General features: G+C 54.8%; 3 protein-coding genes, 5 non-coding genes and 1 pseudogene across 16 annotated transcripts; 8 read left to right on the forward strand and 1 right to left on the reverse strand.

The window, feature by feature from the left end:
* The first annotated feature begins 703 nt into the window (after window positions 1–703).
* On the forward strand, window positions 704–8,702 carry FLT3LG (fms related receptor tyrosine kinase 3 ligand). Of its 8 annotated transcripts, none has more exons than XM_045856371.1 (8): window positions 704–757; window positions 1,060–1,126; window positions 1,822–1,932; window positions 2,105–2,158; window positions 2,307–2,450; window positions 3,096–3,234; window positions 5,269–5,422; window positions 8,112–8,702. In XM_045856371.1, the coding sequence occupies exons 2-8, from the start codon at window positions 1,094–1,096 to the stop codon at window positions 8,572–8,574; spliced, it is 1,098 nt and encodes a 365-aa protein (XP_045712327.1). In that variant the 5' UTR covers window positions 704–757; window positions 1,060–1,093; the 3' UTR covers window positions 8,575–8,702. The 8 variants fall into 8 exon arrangements, with proteins under 8 accessions (XP_045712327.1, XP_045712328.1, XP_045712331.1 ...); XM_045856372.1 differs by having other exon boundaries at window positions 709–757; window positions 3,150–3,234; XM_045856375.1 differs by having other exon boundaries at window positions 709–757; window positions 5,244–5,422; window positions 8,150–8,394.
* Window positions 4,010–4,132, reverse strand: LOC123830361 (annotated as a pseudogene).
* Window positions 8,703–8,965: 263 nt separating the features above from the next.
* On the forward strand, window positions 8,966–12,883 carry RPL13A (ribosomal protein L13a). Of its 2 annotated transcripts, XM_045856479.1 has the most exons (9): window positions 9,037–9,054; window positions 9,912–10,183; window positions 10,347–10,419; window positions 10,837–10,902; window positions 11,074–11,175; window positions 11,367–11,452; window positions 11,633–11,692; window positions 12,011–12,133; window positions 12,306–12,883. In XM_045856479.1, the coding sequence occupies exons 5-9, from the start codon at window positions 11,103–11,105 to the stop codon at window positions 12,390–12,392; spliced, it is 429 nt and encodes a 142-aa protein (XP_045712435.1). In that variant the 5' UTR covers window positions 9,037–9,054; window positions 9,912–10,183; window positions 10,347–10,419; window positions 10,837–10,902; window positions 11,074–11,102; the 3' UTR covers window positions 12,393–12,883. The 2 variants fall into 2 exon arrangements, with proteins under 2 accessions (XP_045712434.1, XP_045712435.1); XM_045856478.1 differs by lacking the exon at window positions 9,912–10,183 and having other exon boundaries at window positions 8,966–9,054.
* On the forward strand, window positions 10,467–10,550 carry LOC123830367. The gene has a single exon (XR_006787753.1). It is a non-coding gene; the product is annotated as a small nucleolar RNA Z195/SNORD33/SNORD32 family (small nucleolar RNA).
* LOC123830366 lies at window positions 11,213–11,297 on the forward strand. Its single transcript, XR_006787752.1, has one exon. It is a non-coding gene; the product is annotated as a small nucleolar RNA Z195/SNORD33/SNORD32 family (small nucleolar RNA).
* LOC123830369 lies at window positions 11,494–11,563 on the forward strand. Its single transcript, XR_006787754.1, has one exon. It is a non-coding gene; the product is annotated as a small nucleolar RNA SNORD34 (small nucleolar RNA).
* LOC123830358 lies at window positions 11,765–11,851 on the forward strand. Its single transcript, XR_006787744.1, has one exon. It is a non-coding gene; the product is annotated as a small nucleolar RNA SNORD35 (small nucleolar RNA).
* Window positions 12,884–15,768: 2,885 nt separating the features above from the next.
* On the forward strand, window positions 15,769–17,862 carry RPS11 (ribosomal protein S11). Its single transcript, XM_045856362.1, has 5 exons — window positions 15,769–15,881; window positions 16,455–16,586; window positions 16,776–16,851; window positions 17,122–17,251; window positions 17,687–17,862. Exons 1-5 carry the CDS (start codon window positions 15,867–15,869, stop codon window positions 17,808–17,810), a joined length of 477 nt encoding a protein of 158 aa, XP_045712318.1. The 5' UTR covers window positions 15,769–15,866; the 3' UTR covers window positions 17,811–17,862.
* LOC123830359 lies at window positions 16,930–17,017 on the forward strand. The gene has a single exon (XR_006787745.1). It is a non-coding gene; the product is annotated as a small nucleolar RNA SNORD35 (small nucleolar RNA).
* Window positions 17,863–24,715: the final 6,853 nt, after the last annotated feature.

Here is a 24,715-nt window from a genome sequence, read left to right on the forward strand (position 1 = left end):
GTGTGCCGTCCCAGGCCACCAGGCAGAGGTTGAGGGCTGAGGCTGGGAGGGAACCGGGAGGTCTGTGTGGGCCACAGTGAGGACTTGGTCCTTTCACTTGAGTGGCAGGAAGCAGAGGGAGAATGCGCACTGATTTAGGTCTGTACGGGAACTGACGGAAGTGGGGGTAAGGGGGGTGGCAGTGAGGGCTGAGGCCTGGAGAGGGGGCCACAGTGATATTCGGGTGGGAGGTGGCAGTGGCAGACCCCCGGGCAATGGTGGTGGTGGTGGTAAGTGATTGGACAAGTGATTGGATGGACTCTGGATGCACTTTGACAACCAACCAAGAAATTTGCTGACAGACTGAACTGTGTGGGCAGTGCGAGGCCAAGAGTCTTGAGCCCTCACCAAGGCTGTGGGCCCCAGCATCACAATGCAGAAGATGGGGCGCGGGGAGAGTTGAGGTTCGAGGCGAAGGTGAAGGCTCAGGGAGACCTCCTCCCTGCCCCCTTGTGCCTTGGTTCTAGTTGGAGCTGGATCTGAGTTCCAGACCCAACTCTTCAATCTGTCCCTCCGGGGAGCAGGCACCCTCCCTCAACTCAGCCCCCTGGGCCAGAACCCTTTGGGGCATGAGCTGCCACCTGCCACCACCAGGTGGCGCCCCTGGCTTCAGACAGAGCCACCCCAATTCAATACCCCCCTCCAAAATTTTCTTTCACTTTCGCTCTCCTGGTGTCACCAGGCCTGTCCCCTTCCACACCCAGCCTGGGCAAGCCTGGTGAGGGAGAAGACATGGGCTCTGGGTCCCCCAGGGGCAGGGCGGGGGTGCCCCTCCTGGGGCTGAGGGAGGAGGAGAGGGGGTCGGGTCCCTGGGGAGGGTTCCAGGGATCGGACGTCAGGGTTCTTAGAAGGGGAGATGAGTTCTCACTGTAACTGGAGCGCTCGCAGGAAACCCGACGGGGAAGGAGGCGGAAACTTAGCCACATCAAGGCGCCGAGGGAGGGGCGGGGAGGTGAAGGGGCGGGCGAGGAAAGGGCTGGGGTGTGGGGGACCGAGACCTGCTCTTCTGTCCCTTCCAAGATCTGGCTACAGGCATGAGGGGCCTCCGGCGGAGATGACAGTGTTGGCACCAGCCTGGAGCCCAGCTGTGCGTATACCAGAGGGACAAGGTGGGGGACAGGGGGCTGTGTCCTGATGGGCAGACAGGTGGGGACATGCAGAGAGGTGGAGGGAAGGTGGATAGTGGTGGAGGGAGATGGGTGGGGGTGCGGGGAAAGTGGACAGGGGTGCAGGGAAAGTGGACAGGGGTGCAGGGAAGGTGGACAGGAGTGTAGGGAGATGGGCAGGGGTGCAGGGAAGGTGGACAGGGGTGTAGGGAGATGGGCAGGGGTAGATGGAAGGTGGACAGGGGTGCAGGGAGATGGGCAGGGTTTGGAGCGGCAGACAGAGGTGGGGAGATGAGCAGGTGGGGGAAGACTGGGGCGGGAGAAGAACCAGAGGGAGGTGAGTATGGATGGGGCAGAGGGGACCCAGCTGGAAGGAGAAATGGGAGAGAGGAGCAGGGAGGGGCGGAGGGGTGGGCAGAGCAAAGATGCAGGGCAGAGGGTGCAGGGAGGGAGATCACAGGGCCAGGTGTGGGGGCGGGGGCAAAGGGGGCTGAGGACTGGACTGTGTGGGGCAGAAGCGAAGAGAAAGACAGGGCCAGAGGTCAGAGGTGGGCAGCTGTGAGCCAGATTGAGGTGACAACCTGAACTGAGGGAAAGGAGAGAGGGGAAGAGGGGCTGGCGGCTGGGGGAGCCTCGGGGAGCCGAGCGGAGCCAACAGAGGCACCCTTCCCCACAGACCCCCCTGCTGCTACTGTTGCTGCTGAGCCCGGGCCTCTGCGGGACCCCAGACTGCACCTTCCCCCACAGCCCCATCTCCTCCACCTTCGCCGACACCATCCGCAAGCTGGTGAGCGCCCCGCTCCACCCTCCCAGCTGGCCCAGCTGAGCTGGCCGTTCTGTCGCTGATCTGCGTTCCCACCCGCTCTGCTCTCTGTGTCCGCGGCTCCCTGGGTCTCTCGCTCCCCGTAGGTCTCTTTCCTTCTGCCTTCAGCGCAACCTGAACCCGTTCTCTCCCGCAGTCTGACTACCTGCTGGAAGATTACCCCGTCACTGTGGCCGCTAACCTGCACGACGTGAGTGCCAGACGGGAGGGGCGGGGAGGGGCGTAAAGAAGGGACTCGAGAGGCTCCGTCCCTCAGGGGACCAGGCCCCCGCCCCTCTCCCCTGAGACCCCCAGCCCCTCTGCCGGAGGGACCCAGGGCTCTGGCTGTCTCTCTCCAGGACAAGCTCTGCGGGGCCTTCTGGCGCCTGGTCCTGGCCCAGCGCTGCATGGAACGGCTCAAGACAGTGGCTGGGTCCCAGATGCAACAGCTGCTGGAGGATGTCAATACCGAGATATACTTTGTCACCTCATGTGCCCTCCAGGTCAGCCCTGAACTTGGGGGGCAAGTGAGGGCAGTGAGATGCCTTTCTAGGAAATGGGAAACGAGGCTCGGCCTTACTGGAGATTGCCTTTATTTTTAACTTTTAATTTTAATTGTTCAAGTACAGTTTTCTGTCTTTTATTCCCATCCTTGCCCAGCCCTCCCCACCTCCCTCCCTAGTTTTTGTCCATGTGTCCTCTATACTTGTTCCTGTATGGAGATTGCTTTTGAGCGGAGCAACTCAAGGGAGGTGGAGCTGGGGCCGTACACTCACCGGCCGCTGCGTGCTGGGCAATGACACATCTCTGTGTCTTTGGTGTGTCTCTGTGTCTCTGTGTCTGGGTCTAGGCCACCGATGCTGAGTTTATTCCTCAGGCCCTGTTGCGGGGTGTTGCTAAGAGGTACTCTCCCCTAGCAACCAGAAGGAGGGGATCTAAATACCCCATGGAGGGGCCTCCCCCATCCTGTTGCTGGGTGTTGCTAAGGATGCTTCCCCTTAGCAACCAGGGGGACCTGGTTGTTAAGGGGAAGGGTTGGTCTGAACTCTCCCTCTGAGACCCAGGCCAGCGGCTGGGCAGGGAAGGCCCTTGGCCTCAGGAGAGGCAAGGACTGATGCGGTGGTGACGTCTCCCTCCCCTGCCCCCAGCCCATCCCCAGCTGTCTTCGCTACGTCCAGACCAACATCTCCCACCTCCTGCAGGACACCTCCGAGCAGCTGGTGGCCCTGAAGCCCTGGATCACCCGCTGGAATTTCTCCGGCTGCCTGGAGCTGAGGTGTCAGCCGGGTAAAGGCTCCCAGCCCACCCAGCCACCCCTCCCGCCCTCACAGCCTCGCACCCCTCTGCACAGAGTGTCTCAGACACTGCCCCTACCCCCTGCCTCCCCCCCACTCCACTCCTGTGGGCTGCAGGGCTGGGGGCATGTTCCCCCAAGTTCGTGTCCCTTTCTGGGCCTCAGTTTACCCATCTCTGAGAAGGGCCAGGGATCCCTGCCTGTGTCTCTAAAGCAGCCCCAGGCTGCAGACACACAGCCTATGCAGAGTGGCATGTTTATGTGTAAACTTCCTAGTAGCCATTTTTTAAAACTTAAAGAGAAAAAAGGTAAATTCACTCTTATTCAAGTTTTTTTATTGTCCCCTCATGACTTTTTAAAAAATATTTTATTAACTGATTATTTCGGACTGTAAGACACACTGGACCATAAGACGCACCTAGGTTTGAGAGGAAAATAGGAAAAAAAACTTTGAAGCAAAAAATGTGGTTAAAATATTTAATAACATAAATAACATAGGCTGCCACCCCCCGCCCACAGCGAGCCAGGTACACTACATTCGGACTATAAGACACACCCCTTCCCCCCCAAATTTGGGGGGAATGCATCTTATAGTCCGAAAAATGCCGTATTTATTTTAGAGAGAGAGAGAGGAAGGGAAGGAGAGAGGGAGAGAAACATCAATGTGTGGTTGCCTCTCACACAGCCCCCTAGCCCTGACTGGGAATTGAACCAGCAACCCTTTGGTTCGCAGCCCAGTGCTCAATCTACTGAGCCACACCAGTCAGGGCTGCCCTCTTGTGCCTTTAGGAGCCAGCCCTGAACTCAGGGTGGCCCTCCTAAACTGAGAGGGAGATTGCTGTGTGTCCTGCCGGACTCCCCTGTTATAATTGGGCCTGGGAACAGGGACAGTTATTCGAGGTTTTTATATTCTCTCCACCTTGTCATGGTGTTATTTGGAGTCTTTCTGTCCTTGTCAAGTGTGTCCCCTAGATCTGTCAGGTTCTGAGAGGGATATTTTTTAAAAACTCTCATCCCAAGTAGATTTTTCTCCATTTCTTCCCGCATTTCCAATCTTTCTCACCCACATTTGTTTAAGTATTTCCTACTTTTTTCTTTCATTTTTTAAAAACATTTTATTTATTTTTAGAGAGGGGAAGAAAGGGAGAAAGAGGAGAGAAACATCAATGTGTGGTTGCCTCTCGCACGCCCCCTACTGGGGGCCTGGCCCGAAACCCAGGCATGTGCCCTGACTGGGAATGGAATCGGTGACCCTTCGGTTTGCAGGCTGGCATTCTGTCTGTTGAGCCACACCAGTCAGGGCAAAAAAAAAATTTTTTCTCTTACCTGGCCGGGTAGCTCAATTGGCTAAAGTGTTGTCTCCATTGCCAAGCTTGTGGGTTTGATCTCTCTCTCTCCCCCCGCTCCCTCCCTCTTTCCCTAAAAATCAAAAATTTTTTAAAAAATTGTCTAACTTCCTGGCTGGCGTAGCTCAGTGGATTGAGCGCGGACTGGGAACCAAAGTGTCCCAGGTTCGATTCCCAGCCAGGGTACATGCCTGGGTTGCAGGCCATAACCCCCAGCAACCGCACATTGATGTTTCTCTCTCTCTCTCTGTCTATCTCCCTCCCTTCCTCTCTAAAAAATAAAAAACAAATAAAATCTTTAAAAAAAATTGTCTAACTTTAAAAAAAGACAGAGCCTGTCACCCACATGCACCTCACAGACTATTAGGGCAAGAGGCAGAATAAACAAAACCACCCAGAAGCACTAGAAACATTTGTTCCATTATAACATTCGTCCATTAATATGTGACCTGTCTGTGTGTCAGACACTGTCCCTAGCTCTTTCTGTATATGCACTCGTTTACTTTGTGACAACCTTAGGACTCAGGCACAAGAATTGCCCCCGCTGCACGGATCAGGAGACAGGCACAGGGAGGCCAGTGGCCCAGCAGAGGCCACACAGCTGGCACCAGAGAGGCCTTTGCCCGGCCTGACCCTTCTCCTCGGTCACCCCGCAGACTCCTCCACCCTGCTGCCCTCCAGGAGTCCCAAGGCCTTGGAGGCCACAGACCTGCCAGCTGCTCAGGCCCCTCTGCTACTCCTGCTGCTGCTGCCCCTGGCCCTCCTGCTGGTGGCCGCTGTCTGGTGCCTGCACTGGAGAAGGAGAAGGTGGAGGACACCCTACCCTGGGGAGCAGGTGAGCCAGCAGGGGCTGGTGAGGGCTGAGGGGCGGCTGACCCCCGGGGGCTGTGGGTGGCCCCACCTCCAGTCCCCAGGAGCACTGGCCCATTGCTGAGTCTTCCCCAGAGTGAGGACCCTGGACTTTGTGCTTGGGAGGCTGGTCAGCTCCGGATGCAGGAAGTCCCCTCTGGGGCCATGATGGGGACAGACTGGAAGAGAGAGACTGGAGGCCAAACAGGAGGTTGGGTGAGGGCCCAGGGAGAGAGGGCGAGGGCTGAGCCAAGGGGATGGAGGAAAGGGAAGGGCAGAGTCAGGGGTCAGGAGGGACAGGGCTGGGGAGTGACAGGCTTGGGGGGTGGCACAGACCACCCTGGGTCTGGCCCCGTGACTGGGTCTACAGTGGGGAACCTGGGCAAGGAGAGAGATTAGGGAAAGTCCGTGAACTCAGTGGGGACCTGTGGACCAGGGAGATATTTGGATGCAGGATCCTGCAAGCCTGGGGACAGTGGCTTCCTGGAGCATGGGGAGGGGACCACCTGTTCAAAGCCCTCCAGGTGTGAAAAACGCTCAGGGTGTTCCAGTGACTCTGGCCAGTCTGGGGTCAGTACGAGTCAGGGTTTGAAAAATGCCACAAGAAAATCCAGGCAAGGAAGCCAGGACGGCCTGCCCAGGGCAGCTGCGAGACATGGGACAAGTGTGCCCGAGGAGAGAACCTGGGGCCGGGTGTGGGGGACGGAGGCAGGTGGGTGGGAGGCAGGAAGGGAGCCTCCCCTGGGTTCCGGAAGGGTCCAAAGGGATCTAACCGGAACCATTTTGCAGTAATCGCTTCCACATCAGTGCCTCAGGGACACACACAGGCCTCGTGCCTGGGCTTCCCACAGATTCACTCACTTCACTGAGAGGCGGGTGTCATCATTATTCCCATTTCGCTGAGGCTGAAACCAAGGCACAGAGAGGTAAATATTTTGCCAGAAGTCGCACCGCTCGTGAGCAGCAGAGCTGAGGTTTGACTCTGGGCTCCCTGGTTCTGGCATCTGGGCCTTTTCTCCTTCTCCCTCGGTTTCCTTACCTGTACGAAGGACTAACACTAGTCTGTCTACCGCGAGCTGTGCGGAGGTGAAGGGAAGGGGCACACGCGAAGCCCCCAGAGCAGTGTGGTCCAATGGAAACAGAACGCCAGCCACACATGACTTTAAATTTTCTAATAGCCACATTCAAGAAAAAGTTAAAAGAAACAGGTACTTTTTTGGGAAAAGATTTTATTTATTTACTTTTAGAGAGAAGGGGAGGAAGATAGGGAGAAAAACATCAATGCGTGGTTGCTCCGCACACGCCCCCTACTGTGGACCTGGCCCACAACCCAGGCCTGTACCCTGACTGGGATCGAACCCGCAACCCTTTGGTCCCCAGGTTGGTGCTCAGTCTGCTGAGCCACACTGGCCAAGGCAGGTTACCTTAAATATTTTATTTCGCCCTCTGTATCCAAAATATTTCCACATGTAATCAATATACTTTTTAAAATCCCCTCCAAGGATGAGGATGTTTATTGATTTTACGGAAAGAGAGAGAAATAAAGCATGGATGTGAAAGGGAAACATCAATTGGTTGCCTCCCCTGTGTGCCCCAACCAGGGATCAAACCCACAAACATTTGGTGTACAGGATGATGCCCAACCAACTGAAGCCATCTGGCCAGGGCATAGTCAATATTTAAAAAAAAAAAACTATTAGCCCTGGCTGGTGTGGCTCAGTGGACTGAGTGCCAGCCTGGGAATCAGAGGGTCGTCAGTTCCATTCCCAGTCTGGGCACACACCTGTGTTGCTGGCCGGGTCCCCGGTAGGGGGCACGCAAGAGGCAACCACGCACTGATCTTTCTCTCCCTTCCTCTCTCTCTAAAAAATAAATAAAGTCTTTAAAAACTACTCACGGTATATTTTACACCCTTTTTCCATACCAAGTTCAGAGTCCAGTGCGCCTGCTACCGTCGTAGCACATCTCAATGCAGACAGTATGTTTTTATCACAAATGCCACATCAGCACGGAGATTTCATGACATACACGTTAGCAAAAGCAGACTCGCCTGCTCAAGTGGTTTCAAACACACACAGTTTTCCAATAACTGGACCGAGAAGCAGCTTCTAAATTTAATGATTTCTTCAGGTCGGCACTTGTTTCGGAACAGTATTACAATTCCTCTTTCTTTTTGTAATGCTCACCTGAGGATACATTTGCTGACTTCAGAGAGGGAGGAACAGCGATGTGAGAGGGAAACATCAGTCGGTTGCCTCCTGTACGCACCCCAACTCAGGCTGAACCCAAAACCTTTTGGTGTGAGGGATTACACTCCCACCAACTGAACACCCGGCCAGGGCGACACATTTATCTTGAAAAGTAATATACATCCAGACGTTTTCTTTCCAGCTCGTCGCCGGCCACCTGTTTTCCCACTCTCCTAATAGCCATACTAGGATGTTAAAATCAGATAAAATGTAAAGCTCGAGTGCCCTGGCCATGGCTAGGGGGCTCGGCTTTCTCTCGCGGCCGCGATCGAGGCTGTGCTGGAGAGCTCAGACCTACCACGTTTATGACCAGGGAATCCTAACTCGAGGGCTGGCTGGGCTTGGACTTGTCCTGGGTACCAAGTCTGTGAAGGCCCTTAACTTGCTGCTTCCCTCTTCCTCTGCCCACGGTCCCCCCTCCCACAGCCCAGGGAGACAGACACATCTATCATCCCATTTTACAGAGGACACTGAGGCCCCGAGAGAGGAGTCACCTGCCAGAGGACACAGAGCCGGGACTCGGAGCGAGTCAGCTAGAGACTGGTCCCTTCCTCGGCAGCGCTGCCCCTGCCACTATCTCCCCAGGATGGAGGGAACAGCAGCCGCCGGCGCCGGCCCCCGCCCCACCCGCTGCCCTCTGTACATAGCCCTTGTCCCCAGGAAACTGTATATAAATCATCTTTTTCTACCAGTTCTGGTCGGGCCTGTCTGTAGGTGGGTTGGAGTCTTGGTGTTCCCCGTTAATGCAGTGTTTCGTTCACTACCTGTTTTCCGAGGCCTCTGGGGGCCCAGGGACAAGTACGGGGCAACGCTGAGGCCCGAGTCGGAACCAGCCCAGAACCTTCTCAATGGAGAAGGGCACATGGGACACAGCCTCAGGACAGGATGAAACACGCTCTGTCTGACCCGGGTAGCACTGCGGGACCCCGTAGGAGGCACCTGACACGGCCGGCGGGCCACCACGTGCCTGAAAGCCTGCTGTCGCTTGAGGGGGTTTAGGCGCTTCCCCACCGAGTCGCGCATTCTGCAGGAGGGAGATTAACAGTCCCTCCAAAATATGGCGGCCGAGGCCGGACAACCCCAGCCGCAGCAGAGCCCCCTCCCAACCCACGTGACCTCTCGCCCCGCACAATCATGGCGGCCGAGGACCGTGGGGGAACGATTCCTGGATTGGACAATCGGAAGACGACCCGCCTTCCAGTGGGACCTAGATACGCACACGCACGACACTTTGGCCAATGAGGTGACAGAATGCGGTTCACGTGGTTCAAGTGACGTCCCGTCCTCCGCCCCTGTTACAAGGGATAAGAAACCCTGCGCCAAGATTTCCTCCTTTCCCAGGCGGCTGCCGAAGATGGCGGAGGGGCAGGTGGGGTTCTGCGCGGGCCAGCGTGGCGCGGGACTGGATGGGTTTGAAGCTGGAACGGGGCTGGCCCCATTTTCCCTTCCTACGTGTGTAGTGGGACTTCAGCTCGGTAGTTGAGCAAAAGGAAGAGGCCGAGGGTTGAGAAATTTGGGTAACGTGTAAATAAGAGATGACAATTGTGACTTTGTGCCCAAGGCTGGGTAAAGGCGGCTTGGTTCTTCCCCGCGAAGCGACGATGCGGACTCTCAGTCCAGGAAGGGCAATTTTAAAAACTAGGCCTTGTCTGCTTTGGTTTGGGCTGGCCCTTGGCTGAATTGGACCCAATATTCCAGCGACAGGGAAGCACGTGGAAGCCAAGGATTGGCCAAAATGGAGGGTATTCTCACCCTGCCCAAAGCAGCTTTGTTCTGCTCTCCTGGAGTAGTAATCAGGCTTCTCCTGCTTCTCTGGGAGTTTGGGTACGAAATAATTAGCAGTGGGTCGAAAGAGCTCCTGCCTATGCAGCATTTGGGAACAAATTATTCTTTGCCTGGGGTTTGATGGATGCTTTAAAGTTCTGTCGCTCCTGGGCGTACAAGACTGACAAAAGGCTCCACAGCCCAGGGACATCCTTTGTCCTTAAACAGTTGGCCTTTAAGGAAGGCACCATCAGTTTATTTGAGGGAAGACTCCAGGACGGAGGCAGGGGTCTTTGTGGACCTCATGCAGTGGGGGTGCTGTTGAGGAAGGAAAGCCAAGTGGTAGGGTTATCGGACCATGTCCCCACAGTAACTGTGCCTGGCACAGTGTGGATTGTATGTCCTGTAACTTAAGACGATAACAACGTTTCTGAGGCAGATACTGTTATCCTCATCTTCCAGGAGAGGAAGTTGGAAGCATGGAGAACTGCAGAGCTTTGCCCCAAGTCCCATTGTCAGGAAGTCTGGCTTTAGACGCTGTACCTTTCTGCCTCCCAACAGTCACAGCATATATAACCAGCACTCGATAAGAGTGGGGACTTGACTCTTGATGAAGAAGCTATAATCTGGGCATAAAAATTCTGCCCTTCACGCAGCCGAGATGTGAGAGGAGCCCTTACCCCGTTCATTGAAATCAGGAGTCAACCATTTGCTTTTTTGGCCTCGTCTGTAAAGTGAGCCTTGGGTCCTAGTTCCGAGGTTTGGTACCTGGCTAGAGGAGGAATTTCACCTTATTCCCTGGGGAATAAGGTGAAACAAAGGATTAGAAAGCCATGGTTGCCTGGGGTGGGGGATTGGAAAGCCCTGGGGGACGCTGAGTCCTCTTGTCTTTGACAGGTCCTGGTGCTCGATGGCCGAGGTCATCTCCTGGGCCGCCTAGCGGCCATCGTGGCCAAGCAGGTGCTGCTGGGTAAGTCTGCCATCTGCCCACAGCTTCCCAGACGGGAGCTCCAATCGGAGGTCAGTGATGAGCAACAATCACCATCTTTCGTTTGAGTCTCAAGGCCATGAGATCAACCCCATGCACCGCTCTGAGACCTGCCAGCCACTCCCTCACCTGGGGTTGGGGGCTAGGGTCAATTTTGTTCTTTCTGTTGGGCTAGTAGTTGATTTAAGCGTGAACCCAGCTCTTCTAGTTACTGCTCTGTGGCCCGGGGCAAGAAGCTGCCCAGCTGGGCCCTTGGCATTGTGGGCAGCTCCTTGCCCTTCCCCTTCCTCGGCAGCAGCTGGGTGGGTGGGCGGGCGGCAGTCAGGTGTAGGAAGAGCCCTTGGGGGGCTTCCTGTGCTGTGCCGCCCAGACTGCCTCACTTTCTTCCTCCCCCTCTAGGCCGGAAGGTGGTGGTGGTGCGCTGTGAGGGCATCAACATTTCTGGCAACTTCTACAGAAACAAGTGTAAGTTGGGGCATGGGAGCTGGGCCAGAGGGTTGACCTGTGAGGGGCTCAGACAGATGTGTGGAGGTGCTGCCTTGCGTCTTGGAGTAGGCCCTGGGAGTGTGCCGTGTGTCGGAAGAGGCTAGTGTTTACCCAAAGGCTCCAAAGCCTCATGCTCGCCCCTCTCCTCAGTGAAGTACCTGGCCTTCCTCCGTAAGCGGATGAACACCAACCCATCGCGTGGCCCTTACCACTTTCGAGCCCCCAGCCGCATCTTTTGGCGTACCGTGCGAGGTAAGCTGGGCCTGGGGACTGCGGGTGGAGGTAGTGGGTGGCCAGTGATGAGGACTTCTCCCACTCAAGTTCGAGTTTCCCAACCGTGAGATGACTCCACATGCACTACCATCTGAGGCCACCTGTCTGTCTGTCTTTGTGGGGTTCTTCCTGAGCCCCTCCGAGTGAGGTCGCTGCCCCTCTCCACACAGGCATGCTGCCCCACAAGACCAAGCGAGGCCAGGCTGCCTTGGACCGCCTCAAGGTGTTCGATGGGATCCCGCCACCCTATGACAAGGTAGGCTGGACCAAACCCCTCTGCTGCACCCTGAGCCTGACGGGGTCCGTGATGATCCATGGTTACCTACATTGTTTGACCCTCGTGAGAACAGCCTTGGCTGAGACGCCCGCCCCAGCCAGCCTTCTCCCCTGTCTGCCCCTCACTCCAGGTCCCTAAGCCCCTCTTCTTCTCTAACAGAAAAAGCGAATGGTGGTCCCTGCGGCCCTCAAGGTGGTGCGCCTGAAGCCCACACGGAAGGTGAGTCCAGGTTACAGTGAGCGGGCTAACATGGGGGTCCCACTGGGGGGTGAAGTTGAAGTCCCCAAGACTGGCAGATGATGGCTTTTTCTCACGATGGTCTGCGGATGCCACTGTGGGCGCTGCCGATAATGCCAATGGCTTGGCTGATGCCAGGAGAAACACAGAGCCCCTTGCGGGGGTGTCTTCTGATTTGAGCTCAGTGAGGAAAATGGGGTTGTTAAATTTCCAGGATTCTTTGAGAGGAGGGCGTCAACTCCTTTCCCCAACCCAGGCACTCAGTTCTGTACAACTTCATTTCTCCCCCTCCACCCCCAGTTTGCCTACCTGGGGCGCCTGGCCCATGAGGTCGGCTGGAAGTACCAGGCAGTGACAGCCACTCTGGAGGAGAAGAGGAAGGAGAAGGCCAAGATCCATTACCGGAAGAAGAAGCAGCTCATGGTGAGGGCAGGCTGGGGGTGCAGGGCCACCACACCCCTGGGCAGTGGTCTTACTTGCCCCCAGAGGGCTCGGCTTAAGGCCCAGCCTGGAGGTGGCAATGGGTCTGTGTCCCTGGGACAATGGGGACCCCCGGCAGGGCCGCTTACCAGGATCTGTCCTTCTAACCCCACAGAGGCTACGGAAACAGGCCGAAAAGAACTTGGAGAAGAAAATTGACACATACACAGAGGTCCTCAAGACCCACGGACTCCTAGTCTGAGCCCAATAAAATTGACTGTTGATTCCTCATGCTTGGCCTGGCCTGCCCTTCCTCCATCGCCGCCCTAGGATGTGGGGGACCCCCAGGGGCTGTTCTGGGGCCTGGGGCACCCTGGGCCTTAGAAGGCTGGGAGCACAGAAGGGGCCATAGTCACTGCTGTTTAAGAAACGCCTTTAAAAAGCAGATGTGCCTCTAAAAGCTGTGCAGCATAGTTTGCCTGTGACCTACTCATTCACAGGAGTTCTGGGAAACCAACCCTTGGAACAGCTAGTTCCCTCTCAGTAGTTAAAGATGAGCTGGAAAACTCCAGAACTCCCCACATGGTCAGACCCCAGGCCCTGCAGCCGGTAGGGTGTGAGCGCGCACGGGAACTGGACGAACTCGGTGTTGGCCGAGGGCACTTAGAGATGCGCAGCCTCAGAGTCACAGGCGTCGCCCTTGCACGCTCCTGTACCTTGTGATCACACGTGAATAAATTATTTTTAAAGAAATCTGGTGTCTTTCGGTGTGTGTCTGCAGTGGAGGTAGGCCCTTGGCAACAAAAGGGCGCTTAATCAAACCATCTAGCTGGAGCCTGTCTGGGTGAGCGGTTGAATGGGTGGGGGAGTGAACCTTGGGAGAAATTTACCTGCCCACAGTTTCCTTGAGAAGGCTGTGTGTTCCTCAATGGCCACTGTGGCCTGTGGTGGCTGGTGTCACCCACTTGACATAGCTGTCCTAATGGCAGCTGCAAAGTATGCAGTTGCCAGTCGTCTAAGCCATTCCCACTCCCATGAGGGTCTGTTTACTCTGCCACACCAGGGGGCTGTGTTTTGTGTAAAGGGATGGGGCTCCAACCCGCCAGCAGGTCTTCCAATACACCAGAAGTTTTGCAGCTTGATCCCTGGAGCACCCACAGGAGGCAACTGATAATGTTTCTCCCCTCTGAGATAATGAACATACCCTCAGGTGAGGGTTTAAAAGAAAGGCAAACGTTTTGCAAGTGGCGGTTAGGCACTAGTGGTGGGATATGAAACCGCATAGTTTATCGCAGACAAAGCCAGACATGACAGATCTGCCTGCGTGAGTCCCAGAAAGGGTAAATATCAGCAGGCAGCGATCCCTTCAGGTCCCCTTGGTCACATCTACCAGAGCCTGTCCTCACATCACTGATGAGGTTAGATGCAGTCACCTAATAGGTGCAAGACCCAGAATTCCGCATAGCCCTCTGCTTTGGAAGAGGTAGGCACATCCGTCCCAGAAAAGAAGCTGGATTCACAGTGCCCTGGGGATTGGCATGCAATATTTACAAATACTTTTCTGACTCAGTTCAATATTCAAGTGCCTGATCTTAGACCCCAGGGAGCAAATTGAGGTAGTTCACAGGCAAATTATAACCTCCACACCATGCCATTCTATCATGCTTAACCTTTCCAAAATGTCCAAGATGCCGATGGCTGAGGTTTCCTCATCCTGGTACTGCACTCCCACCCTTCCTGGGGCTCCTGAAACTAAAGACATACGGATGAATTCTGAAATTTGTCAAAACAGTGTGTTAAAACAGCGCACACAAGAATCCCAACGAAAGCATGATCCGTTAAAAAGATAAATCTGGGATCGGGGGCTGGGAAGGAAGTAAAAGACAGAAAACTACTTGAACAACAATTAAATAAAAAAATAAACTTCATAGATATAAAAAAGATAAATCTGGCTTTATAAGAACAAAACCTTGAAAGACAGACACCATTAAGAAAGATGATGCCCTGGCTGGTGTGGCTCAGTGGACTGAGTGTGGACCTGCGAAGCAAAAGGTCACCAGTTTGATTCCCAGTCAGGGCACATGCCTGGGTTACAAGCCAGGTCGTGCAAGAAGCAATCGATCCAAGTATCTCTTGCACATTGTTGTTTCTCTCCCTCTTCCTCCCTCCCTCCCTCTCTCTCTGAAAATAAATAAAATCTAAAAAATAAAAAAGGTAATAACCACAGTTGGCTGAAGTTTGTTATTGGACACCAAGGCTATTGACAATGCAGTTCCAAAAAAAATCCATCCATTAAATAAATAAAATGGAATACAAATGAAACAAAAAAGTGTACTACAGGAAGGAAAGGGAGAGCCATAGAGGCCTGAGGAGAAATGTCTTTGATGAAAATGTAGACTTTTACTACTATGAGCTGTGATTAACAAGCGAAGAACCTAAACAGCTCTAAATTGCCCCACCCTTTCAAACTGAAGCAGTATTTTTTTCCCTTATCATGGAAATCTTATCAGTTGCTCTGAACAATTTGCAAAATATCGAGCATTTTAAAACCCAGAGAGGAAATCACACCTAATCCCCCCTCCTGGATATATGAACCACTGAGGTACATGTTTTCTTCCAGGCTTTCTTTTTTTCTCATAGGTTGGCATACATTGTAGACAACTGTGGTCCCGACTTAAAAAAAAAATCTAATATCATAAATCCTTTCCAAGTCGTTCAAAAATTCCAGAAATTACTTTGTTCTTCAAAAATATCCATACAGAGCTAGTACAGAAGGTTCTTTAAAAAGACGTGAAAAGCCCCGTTAATGCTATCCTCCCCACAAAAACGGAAACACCACAATAAAAAATGTATTACTCAAAATTCACAAAGCTATGAAGTGTAGAAGAACGTTAATTAAACTTTCAAATAACTTAGTTAGTTTGTAGCATTTATATTTCATATACTCTGCACTACCCGACGCGGTAGACGTTAGCTCCGTGAGGTTACGAAATTTTAAATCTAATAAAACTAAAGTTAAAAATACAGGTTCTCAGCGGCTACGGTGTTGCTCAGAATAGGAGCAGACATTTACATTATAGCTGAAAGTTCTATTTCGCCCCGCGGTTACAGACTGAGAACCAGCAGAGGGTTTTTTGCTTGTTTTTTGTTTCCACTACTCCATTGTCTGGGGATAAAATGGAACAGATAAAACAACTTTCACTGAACTTCATTCAAAAAGCTCCTGGGCAGGCCCCGCCCCTCACAAAGACGGCGGCGACGCGGCGAGGGGCCCTAAGATTTCACAGTCTCGCACCCCGCAGAAAGATGGCAGCTACCGCACCCTGTTTGAAATCTGTACGGACACCGCCACGCGGTCCTCAATGCCCACGTGACGTTACGGCCCGTAGAAACAGGACCGCCTCCCTCTAACTCTCGCGATAACGTAGAGGGCTGAATGCTGGACCCGACTCTCTAGGGTGAACTAGCATGCCCGGCGCATTGATGTCTGAACTATCGCGAGACAATATTCACCGCTTCTCGCCCCTCTGTCTTCTGCCATCATGGCGGCGTCCGTGCGGTTTGCCAATCACGTGCTTGGTTAGAGCCCTCCGTAAGTCAGAATTGTGCCCAAGGCACCGCCCCTAATTGTGCTGTCCCGTCTATCCTGTTTCGTCACTTCCTCTCTAGCCCCTGCGCAGTCGATAAGGAAACCCGGACGTTACCGCGGCTTCCTTTTTTTTAGGCGGCCGCGAAGATGGCGGACATTCAGGTATAAGCAGAGGCCCCGCACCGTGACGACCGGGCCTTTTCCAGGCTTCGGGGGCGTGTCTTGGAGAACGGGACCCCGCGCCCCAGTTTGGGGGTTAATTTCAGGCGCCCTCGATTTCCCGGGGGTGAATTCGGGCAGACGGCGCGTGTCTGCGTTACCTAGATTAGTGCCTCTTAAATCCTGGAGTCTCCGCACTCGGAAATCGTATATATTATGTAAAAAGTGAATCCTGAGTGGATGTGTTTGTGTTTTGGGGAATAATCCTTGCTGAAAGATGTCTGGGGTGTTTGAGCGATGATTCTGTGTCTCTGAGCTGTAAGGAGTGAACTGTCCAGGCGACGGGAAGTGTTTTAGAGCATAAGTATTGAAATAACCTGAGACTTAGCATTGAATTTGAATTGGAGGTGAATTGAATTGGGGGTAAATTGGAGGTAAGAGCGTTTTGGGAGGTATTTCTGGGGTAGTGGGTCTCGGAGGCCAGCGTTGCAGAGGATGGGACCTGGGGGTTTCTGGGAAGCTTTCCAAACCCGGCGGCGGCCTGCTCCAGGCTCACCAGTTTCCTCGTCCCTGCAGACGGAGCGTGCCTACCAAAAGCAGCCCACCATCTTTCAAAATAAGAAGAGGGTCCTGCTTGGAGAAACTGGCAAAGAGAAGCTACCGCGATACTACAAGAACATCGGTCTGGGCTTCAAGACTCCCAAGGAGGTACGGGGATCCTCAGAAGAAAAAAGGAGACTCTTGCCTCCGCACGTGTGTCCAAGCTCTTGTAGCCCTGCCCACATCAGAGTGTCTGCTCCAAGGGCTGCTGGGAATTGTAGTTTTTCTCTGGGGCACACCCCCCCCTCTTTTCAGGAACTACCTGTTTGAGCCTTATTTCTCTTCTTTTCCTTTCAGGCCATTGAGGGCACCTACATTGACAAGAAATGCCCCTTTACTGGTAATGTCTCCATCCGAGGGCGCATCTTGTCTGGTAAGTGGGGCTGCCTGGGGGCCTGGGTTCTGCTTTCTGGGGCTAGGGACACTTAAGACTCCTGCTTCCTGGAGCCCTGGCAGGTGATGTCTGTTTTCACGATGGTCTTCCGATGCCTGCCACAGGCACTGCTGAGAAAGCCACTTGGCAGAACTGATGCCAGAAACGCAGTTTCTGGAGAACCCCGCTCAGCAGCTCCCTGCGTGCCCTGGGCTGCTGGTGGCTCCCTTTTCCAGGGAGCCTGACCTACGATCTGTCCCCTCCCACAAGGTGTTGTGACCAAGATGAAGATGCAGAGGACCATAGTCATCCGCCGAGACTACCTCCACTACATCCGAAAATACAACCGCTTCGAGAAGCGCCACAAGAACATGTCAGTGCACCTGTCTCCCTGCTTCAGGTGAGCACAGTGGGTCCTGGCAGCCCGGGCCAGCCTCCCGTTCAGCCACAGGGGAGGGGGCCGGCTGCATCAAGTCCTAGTGACTTGGGACCTGACATGGGTACTTACAGGGACACCCTGGGTAACTGGGGGACAGGAGGCTGGTGTGAGAGATCCTTGGGAGCCTCCAGTTCTCTGTAAACTGGAGGTGGCACTTAGAGATCTGCCCCGAAGAGGTCCCTGGAAGGGTCAGGGCGTCTGCTATCCCACACCAAACCCAGTGCCTTGCACAGAGCTGGCGCTTACCAACAAGGGCACAGCCGGAACTGGACCTTGGAGCTTGGTTGGTGCCTTGGCCTGGTGACCGCGTAGGAGTCGCTCCCCTGGGGGCTGCTTGGGGCAGCCTCCAGTGCCCCTCCTCCCCCAGCACACCACTGATGCTGCCCCTGCCCACAGAGACGTCCAGATCGGCGACATCGTCACAGTGGGTGAGTGCCGGCCCCTGAGCAAGACCGTGCGCTTCAACGTGCTCAAGGTCACCAAGGCTGCAGGCACCAAGAAGCAGTTCCAGAAGTTCTGAGACTGGAGACCTGCCTGCACCCCCAAACGAAATAAACTTATTTTCTCAGTCACGGGCCAGGTTTCTCTTCTGTCTGTGACCTTACCAGGGGGAGGTGTCGTCTCTGGGAGTTGAGTTAGGTTGACAAGAAAGATCATTTGGGGGTTTTTTTGTTTTGTTTTTTTACTCTCTGCGTCAGAAGAATGGGAATGGGTTCAAACCTGCCTCTTGCCCTCTGGGGTCTGTGGGCGAAGACAGCCTCTATTAAAGATGCTGCACCTCTGTCTCTATTTTGGTCCCTGTCACTTACCTGGCATTGAGCTCCTGTCTTCCCCACCCCCCCAACCCCCCAGTCTCTGGGGAGGAAGTGAGTCAGGGCGGAGGCCCCTGGGTTCTCAGGCCCTTTCTGGCCTCATTGGGGAGAGGGAGGAAGGAGCAGTCACACTCTGGCTGGGGGGTTGTTTGGGGGGCTTCAGGTCACAACTTCCTGGCTTTGAGCTAAGAGGGCCTTGACCTCATCCTCACCTGCCTTTCTCCCCATCAGGAAAGTGGGGAGTGGGGTACAGAAGCAAGGCAGGGCTCCCTGCCCTAGTGAGTCCCTTCCCCAAGTGACCACCGTGCCCATTTGCAGCCTCATCTGACGGGGCAAGTTATTTGCTTGGACTCCTGGTGAATGCCTGAGCTCCAGGTCTCAAGGTCTGGAAATTTCCTTTGCCTGAAAGTGCAAGTGAGGAAACTGTCCTTGAGAGGAAGTTGCACGAAGAGGCCAGGATGAGGCACAGAGTTGTGGGCTGCTTGGAAGTGGGTCGGGAGTCCTTGGAGGTGGGACCGATGGAGAGGGACTGACCAGGCAGGGACCTCGGTGAGGAGGTGGGGCAGTGGGGACAGGGGCAGGCAGGTTTAGGGACAGGTGGCCCCACAGTGCAAATGGAAGGGCTTGACCGTCGGTAACAGCAGGAGGCAACCTGTTAGAAGCAGAAACTAAGCAGGAAAAGGGGCAGGGACCTTGGATGTCATGCCCAGATCCGGTGTAGCTGGACACAGAAAAGGGACGGAGACCACAGATGGGGACAGACTCAGATCTCGGAAACGGGAGACAAAAGACGGCAGAAGAAAGGGCAGGGACTTTTGCATGCAAAGGAAGACCCTCACCCAAGCAGAGGAGCAGACTTGAAGACGGAGGGGCGTGCTGGAGTCTCCCGGCTGGCTTCGCCCCCTCGGGGCCTGGTGCTGCTGGGGTCCCCAGGTCCCTGCCCCCCATGCCTGTACCAGGGACTGCGGTACACCACTAGTACAAGGGTTGGGAGACAGGGCCCTGAGGAGAGGGGAGCCACCTCGGGATCAGCCCGGCAGCTCCTTTTTACCCTGCGAGGGCGGGGGTTCCTGCCAGAGGAAGTGGGGCCACATCAAAGAGAGCAGGAAGGGGCAGGGACAGGTCAGGGGGGGGCACCGCCCGGATTTCAGCCTGCAAAGCGTGCCCCGCCCGGGCTCGAGGGCTAGAGACCCTGCGGGAGGGGGCCTGGGACCTTGAGGGAGCCCAGGCTGCCCCGAGCCCCCCACCCACTGCAGGTGCTTCCGTTCGGGGTGGGGCGCCCTATTTACAAAAACAACAGCCCAGCTCCCCGGTCTCCTTCCAGCAGTTGTTGGGGCGTCTCCGGGGCACAGCATCGGGTCAGGCTACCCAGTCGTGGGTGGGGCGGGCGCCTCCTGTGCCCTGGGCGCACCTCTGGTGGGCTAGGTGTGTCGCAAAGAGACCTCTGGGTCCCGACAGTTCTCTCCAGTGGAGGGGGTGACTACCTGCAACAGCCCAGGGACAGCGAAAGACGAGCCCAACACCGAGATCACAACCCGGGTGCTTCTGCCCTCTGCCTCTGCCCAGCGGCTCTCTTCCTCCTTCTCTCCCTCCCTTTGTGCCTGTCCCCCTGCCTCCCTCTGCCCCCATACCTGCCCCTCCGAGCCCGGGCACCAGATGCACCCCGCACCTGAGCACCCTACCCAGGCTCCACTGGCCCCCTCCCTCCCTTCCTCCTCAGTCTCTGACGCTCACTAACCTCTCCATTTGGCGATGCCTCCGACCCTCCCAATCCCCCTTCCCTGCTTTATCTCCGAGGACAGGTAAGACCCATTTATGGCATATTTGTGGATTTATTGTATGACTGCTGTACGACGGTGCACAGTGATCTCTCGGCCTGTGGAGCCCCAGGATGCCAGCACCAAGAGGGCAGGCAGGGCCGTGCATCCCTGGGAGGAGCGGTAGGCGCTCCCCACACGTGCACTTGAGTGAAGGAAGGAATTTGGAGGGTAAATCCCCACGATCTCACTGGATGAGCTTGAGAAAACACGCAGTAAGCAGAAGCAGTGACCAGGGGCAGGAACCTGCGGCCGTGAACAGTGAGACAGCCCAGGCTCTGTACTGAAGTCTGACCCTGCCGCTCTTGAGCTGCGTGACCTTGGGCAGGTGAGCCCCACCCCCAACCATAACTCCTCAGTGGCCTCCTCTGTAAAATGGGTTCTTGCCACCCTGCCCACCCCCCACCCCCCGGAGGAAATGTGCTCACGTGTGTGAGTGGGGCTGAACTGGCTCTGCTCAGTGGTAGGGAAGTAATCACACCCTAGACCTGAGCCTTTTCAGAGGAGGCTCTGGTGGTCCCCGGTAGAGCAGGTCCCCAGCACCTCTGCTCCTCTGGCAGGCGGCCCCAAGAGGCACCCGGCACTGTGGAATCTTGGGCGTGTTATTGGAAGCCCTGGCAGTAGGTCATGGGATCTTGAGTCTACTTTGGCGTGTTTCTGGAATGTTCTGTTGCACGCCTCTTACAGGAGGCCCCAGTAACAGGGAAAACAGCTCAAGCAGTTTCATAGGGCGCCCTGGGTGTAGGAGGGCAGCAGGCACCAGGCCTGGGCTGTGATCGCAGGGAGAGTTGGGGGTGTCTTAACGGGGGGTGGCTTGGCCCCGTCTTAGCGGGCCATGGGAGAAGTGCTGCCTCAGCCAGACCGGCTGACCCTGTGGCAGCCCCTTGGAGCGTGGGGAGAGCCGGACCCAGCTGTGCAGACTGAAGGGGAGCAGGCACAGGGCAGTCCTTGTGGAGCAGGCGCCCCCACTTCATGTAACAGGTCCCGAGGGCTGTGGGTAGCTGGGCATGCTGAATCAGAGCGGCTTCTGTGTGTGCACTTCGGTGCTTCCCAGAGCCCATCGCGCCGAAAACTTTGGCGTCCGACGTTATAGTAGGTCCCAGGTTTATCTCCTGTTATAACCAGAGATCTGCAGATTGTCTCACAGGTCGGTACAGATCCTGCTGCCACATTCTAACAGGACCCCGATGCCATGCTAGAAGAATTTTAGGGGTGTATGAAACCGGCCAAGGACCTTCCTTGCTGCCTTTGTTCATTCTACAACTGTTTACTGTGCTGGCCGCTGGGACACAAGAGTGAGGGGGACAGATCCCAGGTCTGGGGTCTCAGAGCTGACAACCAATCTGGTGCAACCCTGGGATCTTAACAGAAACCTGGGGTGGGGGGGTAGTTTAGGGGAACAGTGCTATTGTTCACTGTGCCAAACCTTTGACTTGCTGAAGCTTCCCTACTGAGGTAGGCACAATTACCGCCCTTTCATAGCTAAAGAAATCAAGGCTCAGAGACGCCTGCCTGGAAGAGGCAGGATTTGATTTTGCATTCAAGTGTGATTGCCGCTTAGCGTCAGTAGGGGGCGCTACAGCATAGGTGCAGAGGGGAGGGGTAGACAGATATCAAGCTGGCTATTGGGGAGTGCAACTCAGATCTGCCTGGGGCCATTTATGGTCCACCACCCCAGGGGCCCCTGAGCAGCTGTGCGGTTTGGTTTAACGCTCTGCTTGAATCATCTAGGAATTGGAACAAGGGGCCTCAGGTGCTCCTTTCACACGGGGCCCAGCAGATGAGTAACCGGTCCTGCCGTGCGCTTTCTGTTGCTTTCTATTGGCCCGTTGGGACATGGTGACAGGATCCCAGAGGATCTGGTGGGCATAGACCAGAGATCATTAGCACAGGACCCTGGGGATACCACGGGAAACAGCCATCGAATGTACAAATGGCCCCTGAAGACACAGCAGGACACCAGGGCATCCCTAGAAGGGCCTCCCAGTGGGCACTGAGGGATCCTGAAAGCTGCTTTTTTCTTCTTTAGATTTCATTTATATTTCTCTAGAGAGAGGGGAAAGGAGGGAGACAGAGAATGAGCGAAATATCAATGTGCGGTTGCCTCTCCCATGCCCCCAGCCAGGGACCTGGTGCAACCCAGCCATGTGCCCTGACTAGGAACCAAACCGACGACCCCTTGGTTCCCAGGCTGGTGATCAATCCACAGAGCCACACCAGCTGGGGCCTTTTTCTTTTCCCTTCCCTTCCCTTCCCTTCCCTTCCCTTCCCTTCCCTTCCCTTCCCTTCCCTTCCCTTCCCTTCCCTTCCCTTCCCTTCCCTTCCTCCTTTCCCTTCCCTTCCTTTCCCTTCCCTTCCTTTCCCTTCCCTTCCTTTCCCTTCCCTTCCTTTCCCTTCCCTTCCTTTCCCTTCCCTTCCTTTCCCTTCCCTTCCTTTCCCTTCCCTTCCTTTCCCTTCCCTTCCTTTCCCTTCCCTTCCTTTCCTTTCCTTTCCTTTCCTTTCCTTTCCTTTCCTTTCCTTTCCTTTCCTTCTTTCTTTTTTAATAGCAGGAAGGAGGGAAGTTATGGGGAACATTTCAGATTTCGGGCAAAACCCTGAAGCCATTCTAACTGGAGAGAGAGAAGATGAGAATGGGGCATGGAAAGGCATCCTCCAGGACTGCAGTCGGCTGGATAAGGGTCCCCCAGAGATGTCTCTGCCCTAATCCCCTGAAACCTGTGAATATGAGACATATGATAGGAGGGATTTTGCTGATGGGATCAAGATCAGGACCTTGAGTTCAGAAGATAATCCCCGGGATCCAGGTGAGATTAAGAGTCTTGTGAGACTCTTACATCATCACAAGAGTCCTTATAAGAGGAAGGTGGGAGGAGGAGTCAGAGAGAGAGATAAGGATGGGGGCGGGGGCGGAGGGGGGTGCGGGTGGAGAGGAGAAAAGATCCCAGTGTTGAAGGTGGAGGGAGGCTGCCACCAGCCAGGGAGCGGGTGGCCTCACCCACCTGGAAACGCCCAGAGGATTCTCCCCTGGAGCTGCCAGATGGAACCAGCCCTGTGGATCATTTTAGACTTCTGGTCTCCAGAACTGGAAGATAAGGAGGCAGGGCAGTAAGAAGCTAGGAAAATTCCTTGGTGCTGGGGTAGGGAAACGGAGACAGAGAGCTGAACACACTGGCTGAGCAATTTACAACTAGATGCAGAAGCTCCCCTCCCTGGAGATAACATCTAAGCCTCAGCTGTATCTCAGCTGCAGGCCAAGAAAAGCAGCAAAACCAGACAGGCTGAGCCAGGACCTACTGTGGTGACAAGAACCCCCTGCCCTTGCGCTGACCAATCAGTGGAGACCAGGACCCTGAAATGAAAGAGCACTCCTGGAAAACTGATAAATGTTCTACTGAACCCTCCCCTGAGACCTCCCCTGAGATTCCACCTGCAAGAGAGAGAGAAAAACTCAAGACAAAGGACCCAGCGTGCAGGCTTGCTCTCTGGGCAGCAGCTCACACTAATCCCTTCCCCCCTCCTTCCCCCTCAGGCAGCATCTCCTAGACGCTGAGTATCCCCACAAGACTTCCAACCAGGGGAGCAGTGGTCAGTGGCAACTCGATCCAGGTTAATTCTCTGAACCTGCTCCCAAGGCCCCTTTTCTCTGACTTCCCAGTGAGCTAAGGCAGCTCCGCAACAGTGGGCTCTCCTGTTGCTTCTTCTATGCTAAGCCCTTCCCTGCTTCACTGTCCCCAACTTTAATAAAGCACCCTCAAATTCACCTGAACTGATGTTATGAAATCTTTCCCACCAAAGACAAGAACCCACACACTGCCGGCTGGCCCAAGGCAGAACAGCTCAGAGCCAGGTTCCCTGTCTGGTAACAATAATATATCTGTATTGTTTTAAGTCACTTTAGCCCTGGCTGGTGTGGCTCAGTGGATTGAGTGTCAGCCTGAGAACCAAAGGGTCGCCAGTTCGATTCCCAGTCAGGGCACAGGCTTGGGTTATGGGCCAGGTCCCCAGTAGGGGGCACGCGAGAGGCAACCACACATTGATGTTTCCCTCCCTGTCTTTCTCCCTTCCTTCCCCTCTCTCTAGAAATAAATAAATAAAATCCCTTTTTAATCTTTTTTTAATTTTAATCATTGTTCAAGTACAGTTTTCTGCCTTTTACTCCCATTCCAGCCCACCCACCCAAAACATAGTTTATTTAATTTTTTAGAGAGAGGGGAAGGGAAGGAGAAAGAGGGAGAGAAACATCAATGTTTGGTTGCCTCTTGCATGCTCCCTACTGGGGACCTGGCCCACAACCCAGGCATGTGCCCTGACTGGGAAGTGAACCTGTGATCCTTTGGTTCCCAGTCCAACACTCAATCCATTGAGCTACACCAGCCAGGGCTATAAATAAAATCTTAAAAGAAAAAGCCACTTAGTTTAGGGTGCTGGACACAGACTCTCAGGCCACTGGACCGTTTTAGTAGGTCCCTAAAGACTTCATGGTAGAGCCAAGAGTCACCCTACTAGGGTCCCAGCAGGACTCAAAGGGTTTCAGAGGACACCATGAGGCCATTTGGTGACCTCAAGCCTACATGAGGGCAGGCTGCACCCATTTTAGCAGGACCCTGGGGACTTTCTGAGTGCTCAGGGTCCTGGGGGCATGGGGGCAGGAACCCAAGGGCTTGCCCTCAGGGCTGTCCTGCTATTAATGTTAAGGTCCTCAGCAACAGAGCAGAATCCTAGGGGGTGTTTGAAGCATTAGAGGAGGGCCCAGAGCATCCACAGGGGACACACAGAGCCATGGAACAGGACCTCGG

The sequence above is a fragment of the Phyllostomus hastatus genome, unplaced genomic scaffold (assembly GCF_019186645.2).
Source record: "Phyllostomus hastatus isolate PE091 unplaced genomic scaffold, TTU_PhHast_1.1 phas_scaffold_1224, whole genome shotgun sequence".
In the NCBI taxonomy this organism is placed as follows: Eukaryota; Metazoa; Chordata; class Mammalia; order Chiroptera; family Phyllostomidae; genus Phyllostomus; species Phyllostomus hastatus.

Bases quoted from the DNA above. Each gene is read 5' to 3' on its own strand.
- FLT3LG (XM_045856371.1), top strand. From the start codon at position 1,094: ATGACAGTGTTGGCACCAGCCTGGAGCCCAGCT. The intron at 1,127-1,821 runs GTGCGTATACCA...CCTTCCCCACAG, and splicing joins CACCAGCCTGGAGCCCAGCT to ACCCCCCTGCTGCTACTGTT. The intron at 1,933-2,104 runs GTGAGCGCCCCG...TCTCTCCCGCAG, and splicing joins CCGACACCATCCGCAAGCTG to TCTGACTACCTGCTGGAAGA.
- RPL13A (XM_045856478.1), top strand. The intron at 10,903-11,073 runs GTAAGTTGGGGC...CCCTCTCCTCAG, and splicing joins CAACTTCTACAGAAACAAGT to TGAAGTACCTGGCCTTCCTC. The intron at 11,176-11,366 runs GTAAGCTGGGCC...CTCTCCACACAG, and splicing joins CTTTTGGCGTACCGTGCGAG to GCATGCTGCCCCACAAGACC.
- RPS11 (XM_045856362.1), top strand. The intron at 16,852-17,121 runs GTAAGTGGGGCT...CCCTCCCACAAG, and splicing joins CCGAGGGCGCATCTTGTCTG to GTGTTGTGACCAAGATGAAG. The intron at 17,252-17,686 runs GTGAGCACAGTG...CCCTGCCCACAG, and splicing joins CACCTGTCTCCCTGCTTCAG to AGACGTCCAGATCGGCGACA.